The following is a 20,148-nucleotide window of genomic DNA, read 5'->3' on the forward strand; positions in this document are numbered from 1 at the left end:
TAATTTCACTTATATAACTGTGTACTACATGGTCAAAAAGTGCAATTGTGTAACCAGGAAATTCATTATAGTTTTCACATGAAGTCTATTTTGTTGACGTTATGAACTGTTCACTGATGGAGACTTGAGTGCAAATCTGTTCATGGCAATTGTACTTTTGTAACTCAAGTTATGAGATTTTTTTTGTTTTGACACATCTCTTTCTTTAATGCAGTAAATATTCCAGCTGAAACCTTTTAATAAGCTCTGTTGTATTAGTATTTTATTAAATGCCTAATTATTCAACGTAGTTAACTTTCTCATGTAGAATATTTGTTCAGCATTCTGTATGTACTGATTAAATTATTTTGTTATATTGTGTGTATTGTAGATTCTGTTCTCTGCTGTATAAGATGACCTGGGTGGTAATGGCCCGGTGCAAGATCTCTAACAAGCAGCTTTTGCAGCTGCACGTCCAACACACATCTGTCCATCGCTTATAACCACGGGTAAGAGAGGATGCCCTATAAAAACACACACACACACACACACACACACACATGTACATCCAGCAATTTAGTGTACTTCATCATAAAGTCAGTCAGCAATGTTACAAGTTTATGGTCAGGTATAAAACTAGTGTTGATGTCAGTGGAGGCCAAAATTACACATCATTAGGTTATGTCACATCCCATGTTCATGTTCATGTATTATAATCTTTACTGTAGAGTTAATATAACTCATTATAACACTGAGCTCAATTGAATTCTTGATTCTGATTGGTCAGAAGGTGTATATAGTAACGCCTAATTCATAGGGACTTCATAGGTACCACTCCACATATTCTAAGTGTAATAATAAACAGATTTAAAACACTACTAGATTTAAAACATTATCTAACAGAGTATAATAGTTAATATGCTGAAGCTTGGAAGGAGTCTCCAGTGACAGCCTGAGGTAAAGGCATAATATTAAGTTTTCCACCAACTTTATGTTGTGTGCTTTTAACAAGTTGCATTTTTGTATTATTAAATTCAAGAGAAAGTGAGTGAGTGTTTATAGCTGCTATAACAAGTGATAATAAGAGCTAACTTGTTTTGCGGATGTTCCATAAGATTAAAAGTAACTACAGATGGATAAAAAGAATGACATGATATTCTTCAATAAACAGAAAATTGGAACTGGCGAATTGCTGCAGTATATGGAAAATAAATCACTTCAGGACATGCTGTTATTGTAAAATAAAAGATTTCAAGGTGGTAACACTAGCTCCAATTCATGTCAATTACACCACCCCATCGTTGATTATTTTCCTATATCTGCACAACCTGTAGTGTTTTATTCCTTACTTAATGGTGAGTCACGTGCAAAGCATTTACACCAGAAGTGGAAACTGCTTAACTGTAATAATAATGTGTAGTCCTCACAGTTAAACAAAAGGAAGCTTATTGTCAGGGAGATTATCACTTAGAACCTCCAATTACCTTAATAGCACACGTACAAAGATAGACATGTGTGACCACAATCAGCCCACTTTGGTAGGACCACATTGTCTTTTTCACTCTCACACACTTTACCATCTTCATCCAGGTAATGACCAGGCACAGAATCAACCCTGGAGATGCCGAAGAGAAGAGACATTCTTGCCATCGTGTTAATCGTGTTACCTTGGACTCTGCTCATCACTGTTTGGCACCAGAGCGCCATCGCCCCCCTGCTCGCTATCCGAAAGGGTAATCAGACCTCTTTGTGCTTCAAAATGACCAAAATTACATATTCACATCACATCACGTCAACAAACAGTACATATTCAAATGTTTTATTGGACTTTTTCTTCCTATAGTTTGTCACACTATAAATCACACACTATTAGTAAGCAGTTGCTGTATTCACATAGATGGCTCAATAAATGGTCCTCAATTTTCCACTTGACTTTAGTGCACTGATAATGTCAGCTAGTTAGCTATTACGATCTATTTTGGCATAATTTCAATATTTATCCCGAATACAAACATATAAATAATGTAACAGACAGAAGACAGTGGTGACTAAAAGTAAGTCGTATTTATAAAAGTAAAGAATTATGTACCTTTGACTGAAAATGTCCCTTCCATTTATAATCAAACAATAACGATCATTAATAATGTCATATATTTAAAGTTTTTTTTTTTAATCTACAGTATATTATTTTTTAAAGTGCATGACTTGGACCTGCTGTAATTTTGCTTGTTTACGTTCAAGCTAATTTTTGCATGGTTATGAAGTAAAACGTTTAATTTTTATAGTAAACTATAATAACTGTTGCTATTGTTGCTATTGTTGTTTTGAAAGAGAGTTTATCAGTGATTTATTATCGCTGGTGAGGATGGAAAAATATTCATGCAGCTGCAATTACCTCACAACATTTTCTCTTTTTCACAATATTTAAGGAATTTCTTTCTTTCAGTCTCAATAAAGCTTGCCCTATTTTTGCCCTATCACAGCCTGTATTGTGAAAGTCCACAAAAACCCCTGACACCAATGTCTCCACTATTTTTTTCTGCATGCACCTGACTGAAATCTAAACTTGTTCAGACCAAAAGTCATCAGGCTAATCTGTTTAGCAGCTGAACTCTAGTATCCAAAGCACTCAGATCCATTTTAATCTCATGAGTTATCATAGTCTGTTATCAGATTTCTGGCTCAGGTCTCAGGTCAGCTCCGTTGCTGTCCGTACTGATTTATCATTGTGTCCTACATTTCAAACAGAAACAGCACTTACACTCAGACATGTTGCACCACTATAGTCTCAACTCCTGAACAATTCCATAATGATTCCATATTTCCAATGAACATCACACAAGGTCACTCATACTGCATACACTTACAGTACACACCTAACGTACATATCATATATAGCTCTCACAACAACACAGCATGACATCACTCTTCTAAAAAACGATTCTAAATGAGTCTCGATGAACGATGATGACAAATGGTTTAGCACTTCATTTTTAACCTCATGTTAATTCATCTTTATAGGAAGCAAAGTGTGTGTGAGGAGTAGAATTTGTGAAAGGTGTCAGTTTCAAGGAGATTTTCATCATTCAACTATAAGTGTCAGAGTATTTCATGTCTACTCACTGTCTTGTTTGTTTTATTAATGTTACTTCAAAAAATTTGATATTGTTGATAGTTTTATTGCAGCTACATTATGTTAGTTAAACTGGTGCCCTACTTACTATTCCTTATAAACATTAAAGTGCATATCATTTGGGTTAGATTTGCCACCAAATGAATTACATGCTTATATTTAACCTATCTGTGCAATTTTTTATTGAATAATAAAATTTAATTTATTGACTAAGCACTAAGAAGGGCAGAGCTCACTTATATGATAATTGACTGAGAGTGTAAATAATTATATTTATAATTGGGAGCACATAATCATTTTTTTGAGTTACTTTGCTCAAGTATTTGTCATTTTCTCCAAATCGTCCAGCTCTACTCCTGAGATTGGACGCTAGCACAGTGCTTTCCAAAAGCTTTAAAGGTGAAAATGTGTTCTAGTTAAAGAGATCTTTATCATACCCGAGCGGCTAATGATCCAACGGCACCGCCTGTCAGGTACTCTTCTTGGGCTCTTGGCATGTGTCAGACATAGCGAGAGCAGCTCCGGGGCGTTCTAATCCCTGAATTCTCTTTCTCTGTCCCTGTAGATGATGGAGCTGGTGAAGGCAGACGTGACACAGGAAGCCAAACGAGCGACTCAAAGGAGTTCTGCTCCTCTGATAAGGACATAGTGGAGGTGGTGCGCACCGAGTACGTGTACACACGGCCGCCTCCATGGTCTGATGCCCTGCCTACCATCCACGTTATCACACCAACCTACAGCCGGCCAGTGCAGAAAGCTGAGCTAACTAGGTTGGCCAACACCTTCCTGCACGTCCCCAACCTGCACTGGATCCTGGTGGAGGATGCGCAGAGGAGGACCCCACTGGTCACGCGTCTGCTGAGGGAGACGGGCCTCAACTACACGCATCTGAACGTAGAGACGCCTCGTAACTACAAGCTGCGAGGGGATGCACGGGATCCCAGGATCCCACGGGGAACCATGCAGAGGAATCTGGCTCTCCGGTGGCTACGGGAGACCTTCAGCCCCAACAGCACTCAGTCAGGCATAGTCTACTTCGCTGATGATGATAACACCTACAGTCTGGAACTCTTTGAAGAGGCAAGTTGAAAAATGCAACCTGTTATGCTATTTTAAGCAGGTATATATATTATCAGTGCTTTAACCTTGAGTGAGTAAGCCAACATTAACATTTGAAAGGAAGAAAGTTCATATGTTGAGATGAACCAAGACATAGCAGGGGCATCCAATTTCTCCATGGCCAACACTGTGAATCATGAATAATTTTAATATCAGATAGTCTTTGAATTCTAACTTAAATTGGACACACTGGTGGGTTCAGACGTGCATTCATAAATATATCATTTTTCCTGTAATGTAGGGACTAAAGAATTCATATTAATAGCTTATCTGTCGTTCCCTCACCAGCCTCTCTTTTTTCTCTCTCTTGAACTTAATAAGACAAAAAAGCCACTTGTCATGTGACATAGAAGCCCTCCATTCTGAAGACTTTGCTGTGGTGGAAAACATAAAGTTACAGCTTCACATCTGAGAATTACAAAGTACTGACGCTGGAGACTCTTTCCAAAAATGTTAAATAAATATCTCATCAAAGGAAACTTCACCAACAAAAAGCAACACAGCATTTTTAACCCTTTTATGTGGACTGTCCACCATCCAATTCTTTGTGTACTAAGTGTAATATGGAAAGGATAAAACTTTAGAACGAGCGCATTAATATCAACCTTGCAGCCAGCACTACTGTCAGAGCTGCTGTTATACAAAATTAATCAACTCCTTCTGACCAGTTGAATCAAGCTTTTAACAGTGCCGTGGCATAAATAATATTATCACTGGAATCAGTAAAATAAGTAGTAGAAAAGCAATTAACACACCAGGCAAGTGAATGCACCAGTGTTCTTGTCATCTTCTAGTTCCATGTTTTTGTTGCCTGTAAACTCTACAGTAACCATGTAAAAGACATAACAGTATGTATATCTAACATTCAGTATGTAGAACTGCAAATGCATTTATGTCCTGTTCCTACCAAGTTGGAAATGATCTTCAAACCATATCTCAAGAGTGAGAACATCTTGTCAGCTAGGAAAGAAAATAGGTTCATATTATGTTAGCTAGCTTTAATGTAAAGCAAGCTAAAAAAAAATCGCTAGCTAACTCAATTTTCTCCTAATGCTAGGGGTAACGATCTGACAATCTGGATCAATGCATTGATTTAGAAGGCAACGACTGAAATTCATCAATGCAACAGTCATAAATCTGTTATTGTAGTGTAAAGGATAAACAACTAGTCCGTAAACAATAATCTAAAATAAACTAAAGTGTAAATAGGCTAGCAATGTGATTTGCCAGTAACATATACTTCTACTTCTCAACATCATCATCATTTGCAAATTAACGGTTGGTCTACTCCAGATTTTGAACAAAGTTGGTGGATCATGTGGATCAGAAGCTACTAAAGTGAATCATATCGATTATCGATGGTATCTTCAAATATCAAATCATCGCCTTATGAATTGAAATCTAAATAAAGAACTATAGTTATGGCTAAGGAACTTTGAAGCAGTTGGATTGTTTCATTTCAAAACAAATGAAATGCAAAGAAATTAGCAGTGAAACTAATAGGGTGCAGGGATTTTTCTGGAATGATGGACAGGAGCTGGGATGTTTGATGACTGCCATAATATGAGCAGCTTGCTGAGTCACCTACGTATCTGTTGGCAAAGAAGAATAAGAACTGATAGCATAGACGTATATTCTGCTTGTCACAGGCTTGTGGCTACTGTGCTGACTGCGCTTTTACAATATTTAATGCAGGAACTGGATGCACACTCACCGAACACTTTATTAACAGCTTCGGGTAATGTTCACATCAATGATCAGAGTATGGAAAAAATGTGATCTCAGTGATTTTGATTGTGACATGATTGTTGTTGCCACACGGGTTGGTTCGAGTATTTCTATAACTCCTGAGATTTTCATGTACATCAGTCTCTAGAGTTTGCTCAGAATGGTGCAATAAAGATAAAACATCCAGTCAGTGGCAGTTCTGTGGACGGAAATGCCTTGTTGATGAGAGAGGTCAACAGAGAATGGCCAGACAGGTTCGAGCTGACAGAAAGGCTACAGTAACTCAGATAACCAGAAAAGCAGTTCAGAATGCACAACACATCGAACCATGAGCTACAACAGCAGAAAGCTGTGGCTGCAGTTGGCACAGGCTCACCAAAACTGGACAGTTGAAGACTGGAAAACATAGCCTGGTCTGATGAATCTCCATTTCTGCTGAGGTACACAGATGGTAGGGTCAAAATTTGGCACCAACCCCATGAATCCTGCCTTGTGTCAACAGTTCAGGGTGGTGGAGGTAGTGTAATGGTGTGGGGAATGTTTTCTTCCCACTCTTTGGGCCCATTAATACCAATCAATCATCTCTTGAATGCCACAGCCTATTTGCGTATTGTTGCTTACCCTGTGCATCCCTTCATGGCCACAAATTACCCATCTTCTAATGGCTACTTCCAGCATGATACTGCACCATGTCACAAAGCAAAATTCATCTCAAACTGGTTTCATGAACATGACCATGAGTTCAATGTTCTTCAGTGGCCTTCACCGGATCTGAATCCAATGGAACACCTATGGGATGTGGTAGACCGGAAGATTCACAGCATGAAAGTTTACCTGAGAAATCTACAGGAATTGCATGATGCAATCATGTAAAACATTGACCAAGATTCTCAAAGGAATGTTTCCAACATCTTGTGGAATCCATGCCTCAAAGAATTGAGGCTGTTTTGAGAGCAAAGGGAGGCCCTACCCAGTATTAGCGTAGTGTTCCTAATAAAGTGCTCGGTGAGTGTATAGTGAAGCATTAGCATACAGTCTCAACACACAACATGAAGGAGAAATAATTTTCACCAGTGCTAATTCATGTCGAGACAATAAAAAGACATGAAGGCAAGTATGAACAAGTTTTCAACCTTCAGAAGAAAAAAAAATCTAAATCTGTATGTGGATATTTCCACCTTGAAGGCAGGACTATATTGATCAGGTTATAGGCGAGCCATGGGTGAAGGATGTGCTTTTCTTTGTGGATGGAGATTGCGTGAATGGCTCTCCATGCCGTATCGATGACACTGTCATTACCTTTGTCTTGGGATCACCTGTAATGCTCTGAGTCAGACATCTCCTGTCACTTCAGAGCCTCTTACTGGATAAGCTCTTTGAGACTTCTTGTCTTCTTTTTCTTGTGTCACTTATCCATCATTACAGGCTTTAAATTCCATAGCCCGTTTCTTCAGCTGACATTAAATGCCACTTTCTCATCACATGTGCCTGCTAAAAGCCTTTAGCTAATGAAAGAGACGATCCACACAATCCTTTGTGCATTGTGTAAACAATAATAGTTGCAAGAAAATGGCTGCACTGGTATAAGATATCTCACAGATATCACACATATGCACAGTACTGTGCAAAAATCCTAGGCACATGCAAAGAAATGCTGTAGAGCAAAGATGCCTTCAAAAATAATGAAACAAAATGTTTCTACATTTAAACAAAATACTATAAAGAGCAGTAAACAGTAATGAATGAAACAAAGTCAATATTTGGTGTGACGATCCTTCACTTTAAAAAAAAAAAAAATAGTAGTCTCAGGTACAATGTGTGCAGTTTTATAAGGAAATTAGCTATAAGTTTTACTGAGCATCTTGCAGAAGCAGCCACAGTTCTTCTGGAGACAAAACCCAGCAGCCTTCATTATGTTTTTTTGTCTGAAAAGTGTCTCTTAAGTAATATGCTGCTTTCTTTACTGACATACAAACATTTTTGTGTAACATTTAATTTTGTGCTGGAAAACTAATGTTTGGAAATCTAAAATGTTTTTGTACTGAATCAATAATGTAGAAGTCATAAAATAAAAATCTATAACAAAGTTTGTACTAAAAAAAAACCAGGGTGCCTAAGACTTTTGCACAGTACTGTATGTGCTAAAAGAAGGATTGATTCGCAGCAATGCTCAAGCTGTTCCACCACAGGAGAGTGTTCGGGACAGAGGACTTATTAACTTCAAGAGAGAGAAATAAACAGATGCTGGTGAGGGAACAACTGTTTATAGCTGTAATAACATGTTATAATAGGAACTGACTTGTTTCATGGATGTTGCACAATGTTAAGTGTAACTATAAATGGAAAAGAATTATGGTGATATATGTAATTCATAGAAATGTTAACAAGTTGCTGTAGCACAAGAGGAATAAAACACTTTGGGATGTGCAGTTATACAAGAAAATATACTTTAGTAGTCATCAGAATTAGTAATTACAGAAACTATTCTATATCTTGCATACACAATGTTCTTTTGAAATATGGATTCACTAATTGGTTGGACTAAGTTTGTTATTCTAATTAGCACTAGACATTATTAATATAGAGGAGAGCTGGTGCAATTTTTGGGGTTAAAAGTCAAATTGCAACAATGGTTTATATAAAAAAAACGTCATACTTATGTATGTACTAACATCATGCACATGCCTTTCATGCACATGCCTTTTTTTATAAAGTGCAAGTTTAACAATATAGTCAGTGAGTATTGTTCATTTTCACCGAAACCAAAAGTGGTACAATTGTGTGAGTAGATTGCGTAGGTCACTTAAACGAACTGTAAAAAAAACACTGTAAACAAACATCTACATGAAGAAACATCTATGTTTAACCATGATACATTCATTACTCACTGTCAGGGTAGCTTGGAAAATATAAAGTAATTACACTAGACCCTTGGATGTCCATTACGAGCATGCAGAGAAGCGTATGCAGAACAATTATCCATTTAAATATGCATTATAATTGATTAATGATGTGGAACTCATACAGACGGTTCATTTTTTTCCATTTCATTATTTTTTTTTCATATCATAATAACCATGATTACTAATGGTGTAGTATACGGTTACTATGGCTTAATTATAATTCTATAAATAAAAAAGGATAACATCTTTATGCACTCTGCATCGATTGCAGTTCATCCTTATGAGCGTGCGAGATAGTGTGCACATCTTTTGTGTCTCAGCCACCTTTCACGACTCTGAACAATCTGATACACCTCTGAAGCAAGATGCAGTTTATAACAATGGTTACAATTACACCCCAGGTCGCACCCATGATTTCTTGCTTTCTTGCAAACAGAAAACAAGAGCTTGCCTGATCTCTGAAAGCTAGTGTTACAGCTAGTGAACATGAACTGAAGGAATATTTTTTAGTTTTTTTTTTACTTACCTGGCACAAAATGGGTTTTTCACAAACATCTCAAGCAGGTTACAATTGTGCGACTCTCCCATAGTAGTAACATAACATGTCCATCTTAAAATCATCTGAATTAGCAAAATGCTTGAACAAATGGAAGTCTCACTCTCTCTCTCTCTCTCTCTCTCTCTCTCTCTTTCTCTCTCTCTCTCTCTCTGTCCTTCTCATGAATAATGAACTTGCCTCTGCTAGAAAACAACACCAGGATACGGGTGTATTAATTACTGAGCTTTTATTAAACCTGCTTATGTAGGCGGTCTGTATACCGAGGTTTATTTACAGACCGCCTCTATTTTTAACCTCTCATCCTTTCTTCCTCCTACAACTCTGGGTAATCTGAAACACTCTCAGCTCATGAGCCTGTCAGGCCTCCATAAACAAAACTAATCTGCTAGAGAAGAAGGAGTTTTTAAAAAAAAAAAAAAAAATTTAATATTAATTTTTAATCATTTTTAATTCTTTTTTATATGTATTTGGCTGGGTTTCTCTCCATTTTCCATGATGAGAATGATAAAAAAAAAAACTGTTGTTGTAATGTAATGATATAGAGTACCTTATCTTATTGTTTGATACAAGGCTCTTGATTTGATACGTCTGCATATCGAACAATACATTCTAGCTTTCTCTTTTTCTCGATTCAAGAGAGGCTATGGGGATTGATGTTGAGACCTGGCAACCCTGGACACCAGTGAAAAGCTTGGACAAAGAGCTAATGTTTCATTAGTTTGTTAAATATCTTCCTTTTGCTATATGCTGCTAAAAGTCTGAATGGCTTGCACAAACACTGTGTCACTGAGTTTCAATTATTGTACTTTAATCAACTAATGCTGAATGTTTTAATCAAATAAAATTAAAAGGCACATATTCAGGAAAAGCTTATATCAAAAATGTATCATATCGAGACACCATGGTATGATACTGTATCGAATTTGGATTTTGTGCATCTTTACACACCTACAAAGAAGCCTTTAATGTCACCTAAAACCTGGTTTCATTTTTTTCTATAGTGGATGATACATTGATTGATGTGGCAGTTTCACAAAAAATGTCATTAAATGTCAACTGAAAAAGGTACAAAAACATACCTACACCTGTCAATCAAGATTCTATTAATATGCAGTTGGTCTCAATATGCTGTCTGTACCTCCACCTAATAATGCACATTTTGTGACACATTCTTGTATTATAATTTGTTGGAAATATAAATCATAGCATGTCATAATGATGAGGATAATAATGAAGGTGTAATATAGTTTTACAATGCTTTATAGAGAAATGCCTTCAAGCCAAATTTGTAAAGTGCTTTTCCTTCACACTAGGCAGATGTTAAAGGCTGCATGTGTACATTTTCTATTTAAAAGATTTTACAGAATCTGATATTTTATCATTTGAAAATGGACAAAACCTAAGATCTGGACAGAGTGAGTTAAATTAAGCTAGGGTTTCCCAACCTAGGGGTAATGACCCTATGTGGGGCTGCTTGATTTACAAATGGGGTTGTGAGAGAAACTCACAATCTCCTCTTTTATTTTGTTCATTTGTATTGCAAATGAATATTAGAAATATTGAAAACTGATTTTATGCTACTGGGCGTCACATTCAATCAAGCCACATTTAAATAATGAGTGTATATGCTATTTTTGTTTTTTTTTTCCACTATCCTGACGCATAGCACTTAGCGTAGGAATTCAGCAATAGTAATGGATAAATGTCCCTGTCTATCTACGTCCGCTAAACAAACATGTATTTTGTCTCAAATCGCATATTTATGTAATACTAATACTACTACTAACACTAAGTAGATTTCTGTTTACAGTTTACAGTGTTTGAATTTTAAAACCTGTCATGTATGTCTATTTTGAACCAGTACCAGTCTTCTGGATTATGTACATGTGCATTATGTACATACTTTTGAATGTAAGGTCAGAGTTATCGATTTGAGACACAGCTCATGACAGCAATCACGATGGCAGCAGAAAGTTTAAAGAGAAACAGAACTCATCAGTGTTATCATAATGTCCATTTGGGGTCGTTTGCCCAAAACGTTTGGGAAGCCCTGAATTAAGCCTTTAGACAAAAATCAGATATATGATATAAACTTGTTTTAATCACATTTCCTCCATATACTACATGCATTTTATATTACTGTTCCCAGACTGATGTTGTTCTGTGTATACACAGATCTCATTCTTGCTCTTGGCTGCTTTAATGGGTTTCTATCTCTGTGACAGGTCTACCACTCACCTTTTTTCCCTCTTTTATATCCTGCCTGTCTCCACTGTCATCTTGCTCAAGTTTCTGTCATTCTCTCTGCTCTCCCTCTTTGGTGTTTCACTTATGTCCACATTCTCATCCTGGTAAAACACAGACAGTAAGCAGCAATTATCAGCTGAGCTCAATTTAAAAAAAAAAAATCAATGCCTTCCAGCCACTTTTTCTCTACTAACTGTATAATATTTATGTATATAACAAAACAATGCTTAATGCACTGTTGCAACAAGAAGTAAAGCATCCTTGGGCGATGTGAAAGCGTAAATGAAAAGGCAAGTTTGGGCCTGAAGTGTTGGATTTTCCTAAAAATAGAACAGTGCCGATGGAGTCACTGCAAATAAATGGCCACAGCCGTGAAGAACAATTGTTGTTTCCGGCTCGTTCTGTCACTAGTAGATGGTGATGCGCATCATGGATGCATTTCCATACAGATTTTTTATTTTAAGCTGGAATATTTCGGATGTGTGGTTAAAGTGCATGGTTTTGGATATGTTTTCAAATCTGTGGAATCAGAGACGTTCTAAAACACTTAAAAAAAAAGGTAACATTGCTTAATGTAAAATCTAATTTTTATATTTATATTTATTCATTATTTTGATGGTAGACAGTAGTTATAATTACTCAAGGGTATGAGAATTTTTTTTTGTTTACAGGTCACTGTTTTAACATATTAAGCCACATTAAGCTGTTTTATTATTATACTTTTATAATAACAAAGATTCTCATGTTAATCATCACTTTATATTTTGTTTAAGAGGTCAGTTTTAGGACATTACCTGTTTCCAGGTGTACAAATCTACAGTATCCAGGTGAGATTTTCCACTCAAGTCTCAGACATGGTTTTAGGAAGTGCAAATCTTTAGGATATCCATGTGGGACCATTCACAGCAATAGAAGGTGAGTCACAAGAGCAGAAGCTGCTTTTCTGCTGAGTGTCCATCATGCATGTAGAAGAGGACAAAACACTCAACAAGCTGCCTGACTGGCAGATATTTACACCCAGTCAGACAAGTACATTACTCTGTAAAAGAAGAGAAAGTGATTATGAATTTAACCTTTATAGGAATTCAGTCAGCAGTTCTCTCATGTTTCTCTCAGCCCCAGAGGAAATGTATCTTGATGTCCTAAGCTTAAAAACTCAATCTGTGTGAAAATAAAAGTAGAGCAGCTCTCTGTTGCTGCGGCAGTGTCATTATTCATCAATGCCACGCACTCATTCCATGCAGCCTTCACCAATTTGTAGTCAGGATAAAAAAGCTACACTATCAGACTCAAACCGGGAGTCAGAGCCGTATGCTGGAAACTCGTCAGTCCCCGTGAGCGTTAGTCTGTTTCTGATGACTGTCTTCAGAGTTCACTACCTCGCTGCCTCTTTGACATCAGCACAATCCCCAACTCACTCTGTCAGACATATCACTCAAGTATACGCAAATTTCCCTTTAGACTGTCCCGACTTCAGAAGTGCAGCTCTGCCTCATCAGATCTCTCTCATCTCTCATCTCTCCAACAGAGCAGAAAGCAAGCACAGCTTTAAGAAAGGCCAAAACAGGAAAAGTGCCGTACAGTAAACTAGGCCAGCCTGCCGCTGCCAGCCTTCCCCTGAGACCACCCTGGATGTAGCTGTACTCTATATTCCAATAAATATATATTTTTTTATATATAAAATATATATGAGAGTTTTTTTTTTATATTCTCGAATGACACCTAGTGCCAAGTGCAGTGTGATTTGTTGCAAAATGAATTGCAAATTGATCCTTGCACAGTTAAAGTAATGGAGAACAGATTACAGTATTACAGATAAGTAGTTGTGGGATGTGAGCCAGCCATCCCATTTATATTACTGATACAAGCACCAGCTTTCTGTTGAATACGACTGAAGTAAAAATAAATAAATAAATAAATAAATGAAATAAAATAAAAATGCAGCAGTTTCTCACTTCTTTTAGAAAAGCTTTCAGGTACTTCTGGCTGGTGGAGTACATGCAAGCACAGAACAGCTGCAGTGCCCCGAGCGCCACTTTTACCATTCATTAGCCTGATTCCTTTCATGATGTGAACCATTCATGTTGTGTAGCACACAATGGCTGGAGGAAGCGAGCGAGGAGCAAGGATGACACAGAAAGATTAAAGAGTGCCTCTTTTTCTTTCTCAGTCTGATACCCGCTTATGTCCAGTCGTGCCACTTTATCTGTCTGTGAGGTCTGTCCATCTCACCAGTCCTCAGAGATCAGGGCATACGGACTGTCTGGTTGTCTCTAATAGGCTCTGTGTACAAGCTGTCCACTTCAGCCATTAGGAAGAAAATGGTTTAGAGAGGGAGACCTCAGTAGCACAGACAGACAAGAAGCAATTTTTTTTGTCTGGAAAAAATGTCTGAACAAACCCTAATATACACTCACTGACCACTTTATCAGGAACACCTGTGCACCTGCACATTCATGCAATTATCCAATCAGACAATCAAAGGCCAGCAGTGCAATGGAAAAAATCATGCAGATACAGGTCAAGAGCTTCAGTTTATGTCCATATCAAACATCAGAACAGGGAAAAATATGATGTGATGGGCTGGTTTGAGTATTTCAGAAACTACTGATCTCCTGGGATTTTCACAACAGTCTCTAGAGTTTATAAGTAGAACTCGAAGTCAACGGCGTAGACGAGAATGCCACCACCACCAACAAGTCTAGTCCTTCTTGTTACTCATTTGTCTGCCTCAAATACCTTTAAAATATATTTAAAACACAGAAGAAGCTATTAAAGAAAATAGGTTGGTTTTCTGGGAAGTGGTAGCTCAGTGGTTAAGACATTGGACTCCTGATCGGAAGGTTGAGAGTTCAAGTCCCAGCACCGGCACGCAGCCCTTGAGCAAGACCCTTAACCCTCAACTGCTCAGTTGTATAAAAGAGATAATTGTAAGTCGCTCTGGATAAGGGCGTCTGCCAAATGCCATAAATGTAAATGAAAACTACTTCTGACATTTGACTTTGCTGTGACCTTGACCTTATTTGGGTCAATTCAAAAATCAGTTCATCTGCTGGTTACAGTGACAATTTCAAATACTGTAAATCATACAATCATTCAACCAGTCGTACTTGAGATATCGTGCTAATGAGAATTTCGGACAACCCGAAAACATAAGGCCTCCAACACCTAGTGGCAGAAGCATAAAAAAACGTCCAGTGAGTGGAGGCAGAAATCCCGTGTTTATGAGAGATCTGAGAGGAGAATGGTTAGACTGGTTCAAGCTGACAGGAAGGCTACAGTAACTTAAATAACAACTCGTTAAAACGGTGATGAGCAGAAAAGCAACTCAGGTACTTGAGTACTAACCTTGAGTTGTGTGGGCTACAACAGCAGAAGACAACATCGGGTTTCACTGGCAGCCAAGAACAGGAATGACAGAGTGGAATAACCACTCTTTACAACAGTGTTGAGCAGAAAAGCATCTCAGACCACACAGCATGTCAAATCCTGTGGTGGATGGACTACAACAGCAGAAGACATTTAACTGATGCTGTGTTTTAGGGGACGGGCCTGAAAATGTACTCATAAAAATCTTTCATTCAGTGGACAGAAAGACAACAGACATCTTGGAAATCAACCGAGCACCGAGAAGACAGAGCCACATTGCTAAATAAATGATTAAATAATAATGTAAATAAGTACATGTTGTGTGCACTGTGTAGCATTTCTCATTATAAGTTGTATTTTTGTCCATATATCCGGAACACACTGTATTAATAATGGAGTAATAATACTCAAGCATCAGCACTTCAGCTCTGAACCTGTCTTTTCAATGTCGAAAAGTGCCCAGTGCCTTATGATAGTGCATCTGACATTTCCCAAACCAAAAGCTCAGAAATCATCAGCCACTTTAAACACAGTCTAACAAATACTGCAGAACTAGCACAACTACACACTGCAGTTGTAAACCCTTTCCACTAGGGTCAAATATGTAGAAGTAATATTTAACTACACAGAATGTGATTAACCTGTATTCATTATTCTGATTATTTGACAGCCCTAGAACAAATATTTACACCAATGTCATTGCAGTCTTAAAGTTTGTTCAAAGGTTTCCAGATGAAAAAAATGTAAGAAAGCCCTTAAAGGTTTAACTTCTTCAGTAGAGTACACACTGATTAACACCCACTCTGTGCCTTGTCTCTCTGTCTCTGCAGATGCGCTCCACGCGTAAGGTGTCCGTTTGGCCCGTAGCTTTTGTCGGAGGTTTGCGCTACGAGTCCCCCAAGGTCAACGCCGCTGGCAAAGTGTACGGATGGAAAACGGTGTTTGATCCTCACCGGCCTTTTGCTATTGATATGGCGGGATTTGCCATCAACTTGCGGCTCATCCTGTTCAAACCACAAGCCTATTTCAAACTGCGGGGGGTCAAGGGGGGCTACCAGGAGAGCAGCCTGCTCCGAGAACTCGTCACTCTCAATGACCTGGAACCGAAAGCTGCTAATTGCACTAAGGTAAGCAAACACAACGGAGATGTGTATATTATAAAGTCAGTTTCACAAATTTAATCAATATTTTAATAATGTATTTCCACTGACCGAGTAATGTGAACATGGTACCACTTTATACAGCAAAGCAGGTCACTAGATCCTGGTACATTAATTTCCAGAACAAGCAGATTTTATGTCAGGCTATTAGTTTTTTATTCATAATTGCCAGGTAGCCAAGTACATTTAACCAACCAGAAAAAAAAAAAGGTCCTTACTGACTTCACAAAATATATCATATCAAAAAAGTCATAGAGAGTCACATAACAACTTGTTGACTTTTTATCGACATCACAAACGCAATGTGTCACATTAGAAACTTTGCTTTGAAGAGTGTAATGATCATAACATCATTTGTTTCTCTTAATCTTTATTAATGCACTTAACTAGCTAATTAGCTCTCCATATGTTATTGCATTACATTAGTTAACACATTTTAGCCTAATCAGTTTCCAGGCATATAAAACATGGGATTAGTCAGCACACTGGAGCTTTTATTTGCCTGGTGGCTAGGTAATAAATTTATGATTTGTCATAATAATTTGTTCAACTATTACTAAATGGGTTAAAGCAAAACTTACAGTATAAAGCTATAAAATATCTAAGTATATATAGTTTTCAAATTTTCAAATATTCAAACAGTCATGTCAGATTTCGGACCCTGACTTCAAGTCCTTCGGTAGGTTTTCCTCTCATTCGTTTGTGCACTCGCATTTTTCAGTTTGAAAAGTGAACCCCAAATGAACTCAACCTGAGCTCATGAAAAATTCACACAAAGTTGAAAAAAAAGAGCTTGTAGTGAAAAAGTATGAATCCTAACCCACTGTGTTCCCTCTATAGAACATTTTGCAGTGGCCTCAGTGAAATTTCAGACCCCCTCATATAAAAATGAATCAGGAACGAGCCTTTGTTTTCCTACTGCTTATGATACTTATTAAAAGTTTATTATATTACATATGCCCTATAACCCTATAAGTAAGTAAAGTAAATACCCAACAGTGAGACATTAGTATTGATTAATTAAGTATTAAGTATTTACCTACTAAATACAAGGGAGTTGCCATATTGTAAAACCACATACACACACACACTATATATATATATATATATATATATATATATATCCCACTATCATCATCAAATGCTGCAGTTAGTCTTTTAACCTGGTTAAGTGAGCACGAGGCTGGAAGAATCAGTTCTCAGTCACTCAGGGCATGAGAGAGCAAAGCCGAGGGAAGAAAGACGAGGTTTATCTTATCCTTTATGAATAATCAGTATGAAGGACCATCTACATCTAAACAAACATTATTAGTGACTTCCTCAGCTCGAACGCTGCAGCCGCTACGCTGCTTATTTCTCAGCACAATAACAAGTGTTTCAGGGGAAGTGTGATGCTGCATATTTACAGGAGTGATCAGGAAGCATGATGCTGCATATTTATAATAGTTATTAGGCAGCATGGTGGCGCATATATTACCTATTATTTTTGAATAGTTGATGGACACAATGTAGAATTTAAATCTAGTTTCTTGAAGCATTCATTTTGCTACACTATTTTTATCGCGGTGTTCAGTTTGGAAAGCGACTGCAGCTGGTACACCTCTGCTGAGAGATCTGCATATGTGTGTGTGTGTGTGTGTGTGTGTGTTTGTGTGTTTGTGTGTGTGTGACAGGCAGAGAGAGTTAGACAGCGAGAAAGTAGAAGTGGAGCCAAGAGCACTACAGCACTGAGAATTCAGTGTTAGAGAAACACATCACACACTTACAGCTGTGAACGTCATGAAAGTTTAAACTCTGCAGATGCACAAGAGCACAAGACATTTTTTGTTGTTGTTGTTGTTTTTTTGGTGGATAAATTATATTTTCTATTTTGTGATACATTTGTGCAGATTCTCGTGTGGCACACAAGGACAGAAAAACCTGTCCTGGTGAACGAAGGCAAGAAAGGCTTCACAGATCCAAATGTGGAAATCTGACATCCTCTACAACACTGGTAAATGAACAACAAAACTCACACACACACAGACACACACAAACACACACGCACATTGTGTGTTAAGCCCAAAAAGTCAGTTTGATTGAGGATTTCAGTTTCAGCACAATCCCTCCATGTATAGTCATGCATTGCAGAGAGTGATGTATTAAATGTGAGCTCGTTGTGTGTTTTATGATTAAATCCTTTCAGGGGAATAATTTGAGTCAAAACGAGGAGCTGAAATTATATCTGAAAATCATATTTGGAAATCTAGTATTGAGCTGGTATTAGACAAATGACAGAAAGGTGTTACTGCATCGTAAATCATTAGAGCCAATCATGTTGCAGTATGCAAATATAGACCATATAACACCAGTTAGAAGATGGTGTATGGTTATGTATGTGTTTCTGTTGACTAATGATTTTTCTAGTGGAACCACCATATGAAAAAATGTATTATTCAGTATAGGAAAAAAAAAATTTCTGCAAACCTGGATGTTTGTGTCACGTTGTTATATGATCACGCTCCATTCACAACATGGTATCCAAGCATTCAAAGAGGCACTGGAGTACACTGGCTCTTATTTCAGTTTGAGGCGAAGCAAGGTTCCAGCAACAATTTGAAATTCTAAAGCATCCATTTTTCATTGTGTGTTTAGGGAAGTGGTAAATATCTTGGGAGGGTCAATGATACATGCGCTAAAAGACTAAATACAGCAAGTAGCAGCAGTCGAACATCTTTTTTTTCCAACATGAGGCAACATCTCGTTTTATCCAGATGTTCATCCAGAGCAGACTAAAATGAGGGGGACGGAGAAGAACACTGACATGGCCGATCTGGATGGAAAAACATCGCAGAGTAGCAACTGTGAAATAAGAAATTACCCCAAGCAGTTTTTTTCTCCTGTTGTCTTTACAGGAGAGCACATCAAATTAGCAAAAACATCAACATAAAATAACCTAAAAATAAATAAAATAGCCTACATTGTGCTCACACATTACAATTTCATGATCCCAATTTAGAAACAAGCTTCATTAAGAAACAAGTAACCGTCAGTGCACAACATGAACAAATAATTGCAAACTAATAGGATGCCTCTAGCAACCTCTGGCAACCTCAGAGGCGTGAACTTCATAAAATCTCAATGGCACACCTAGAAAATCAATTTACGCAGCCACAACTCTAAATACGTGCAAATTTCCCTGCATAAATATTTTGTAACTCACTCATATACTGTACGTGATATAATTCACAGTCCAGAAAATACAGTGACATGTTCAGAATGTGGGTTTTATTTAATTATGGCTGTTTTAATGTGTTTCAGGCACTTGGATAATTCAAGGCCCTACAGGAACAAAGAGGCAGCATCTCAGAACCTAACCTTCAGACATGATTTCTTGTTCCTGCTAACTACAGTGAAAATAACTGACTACCACAATTGTATCTTTTAAAGCACAGATTGGTTCAACAAGGCAATATCTCTCGGTATTTTGTATGTAAAGCTGTTCGTGATTGTAACAAAGACAGGAAGTGAAACAGCGGAACGTCGACGCATCTGTTCTCAAGACACACACACACACACACACACACAAAAAGAAGAGATGCGAGGTCCCTGACTCTTCCCAGCACAGGAGTGTAGTAACGAAAAAGACGCACTGGACTGGCGCATACCTGCTGAACGAGGGAGGACGAATCATTTCAATTTGGTTGATCTTTAAATAAATAAACTCACAGACAGAACTCTTTTCAGAGATTAACACCTACATAGAAGAGTTTTTTTTTTAACTTAACACAATGTCTTCTTTTCATTTAATGTCCTTTTGTCCATTGTGTTCACTCACTTGCTAGTTCAGAAAAACTGACTTCTTGTTCTCTGCTTGACTAAAATACAGGTTCTCAAAGTGTTTCCAGAGCCTCACTGCGATATTTACTCACATCCCGAGCCTAGCAGCCATGTTGGATACCACAGTGAGTG

At 37.7% G+C, this 20,148-nt stretch overlaps 1 protein-coding gene across 2 annotated transcripts; it reads left to right on the forward strand.

The window, feature by feature from the left end:
* The first annotated feature begins 370 nt into the window (after positions 1-370).
* On the forward strand, positions 371-20,079 carry b3gat1a (beta-1,3-glucuronyltransferase 1 (glucuronosyltransferase P) a). Of its 2 annotated transcripts, XM_026913405.3 has the most exons (6): positions 371-488; positions 1,570-1,712; positions 3,678-4,192; positions 15,868-16,164; positions 18,087-18,190; positions 19,498-20,079. In XM_026913405.3, exons 2-5 carry the CDS (start codon positions 1,601-1,603, stop codon positions 18,171-18,173), a joined length of 1,011 nt encoding a protein of 336 aa, XP_026769206.1. In that variant the 5' UTR covers positions 371-488; positions 1,570-1,600; the 3' UTR covers positions 18,174-18,190; positions 19,498-20,079. The 2 variants fall into 2 exon arrangements, with proteins under 2 accessions (XP_026769206.1, XP_053090864.1); XM_053234889.1 differs by lacking the exons at positions 371-488; positions 1,570-1,712 and adding an exon at positions 3,508-3,585.
* Positions 20,080-20,148: the final 69 nt, after the last annotated feature.

This window comes from Pangasianodon hypophthalmus, chromosome 6 (genome assembly GCF_027358585.1).
Source record: "Pangasianodon hypophthalmus isolate fPanHyp1 chromosome 6, fPanHyp1.pri, whole genome shotgun sequence".
NCBI classification, from domain to species: domain Eukaryota; kingdom Metazoa; phylum Chordata; class Actinopteri; order Siluriformes; family Pangasiidae; genus Pangasianodon; species Pangasianodon hypophthalmus.

Bases quoted from the DNA above. Each gene is read 5' to 3' on its own strand.
- b3gat1a (XM_026913405.3), top strand. From the start codon at position 1,601: ATGCCGAAGAGAAGAGACATTCTTGCCATCGTGTTAATCGTGTTACCT. The intron at 1,713-3,677 runs GTAATCAGACCT...CTGTCCCTGTAG, and splicing joins CCTGCTCGCTATCCGAAAGG to ATGATGGAGCTGGTGAAGGC. The intron at 16,165-18,086 runs GTAAGCAAACAC...ACATTTGTGCAG, and splicing joins AAGCTGCTAATTGCACTAAG to ATTCTCGTGTGGCACACAAG.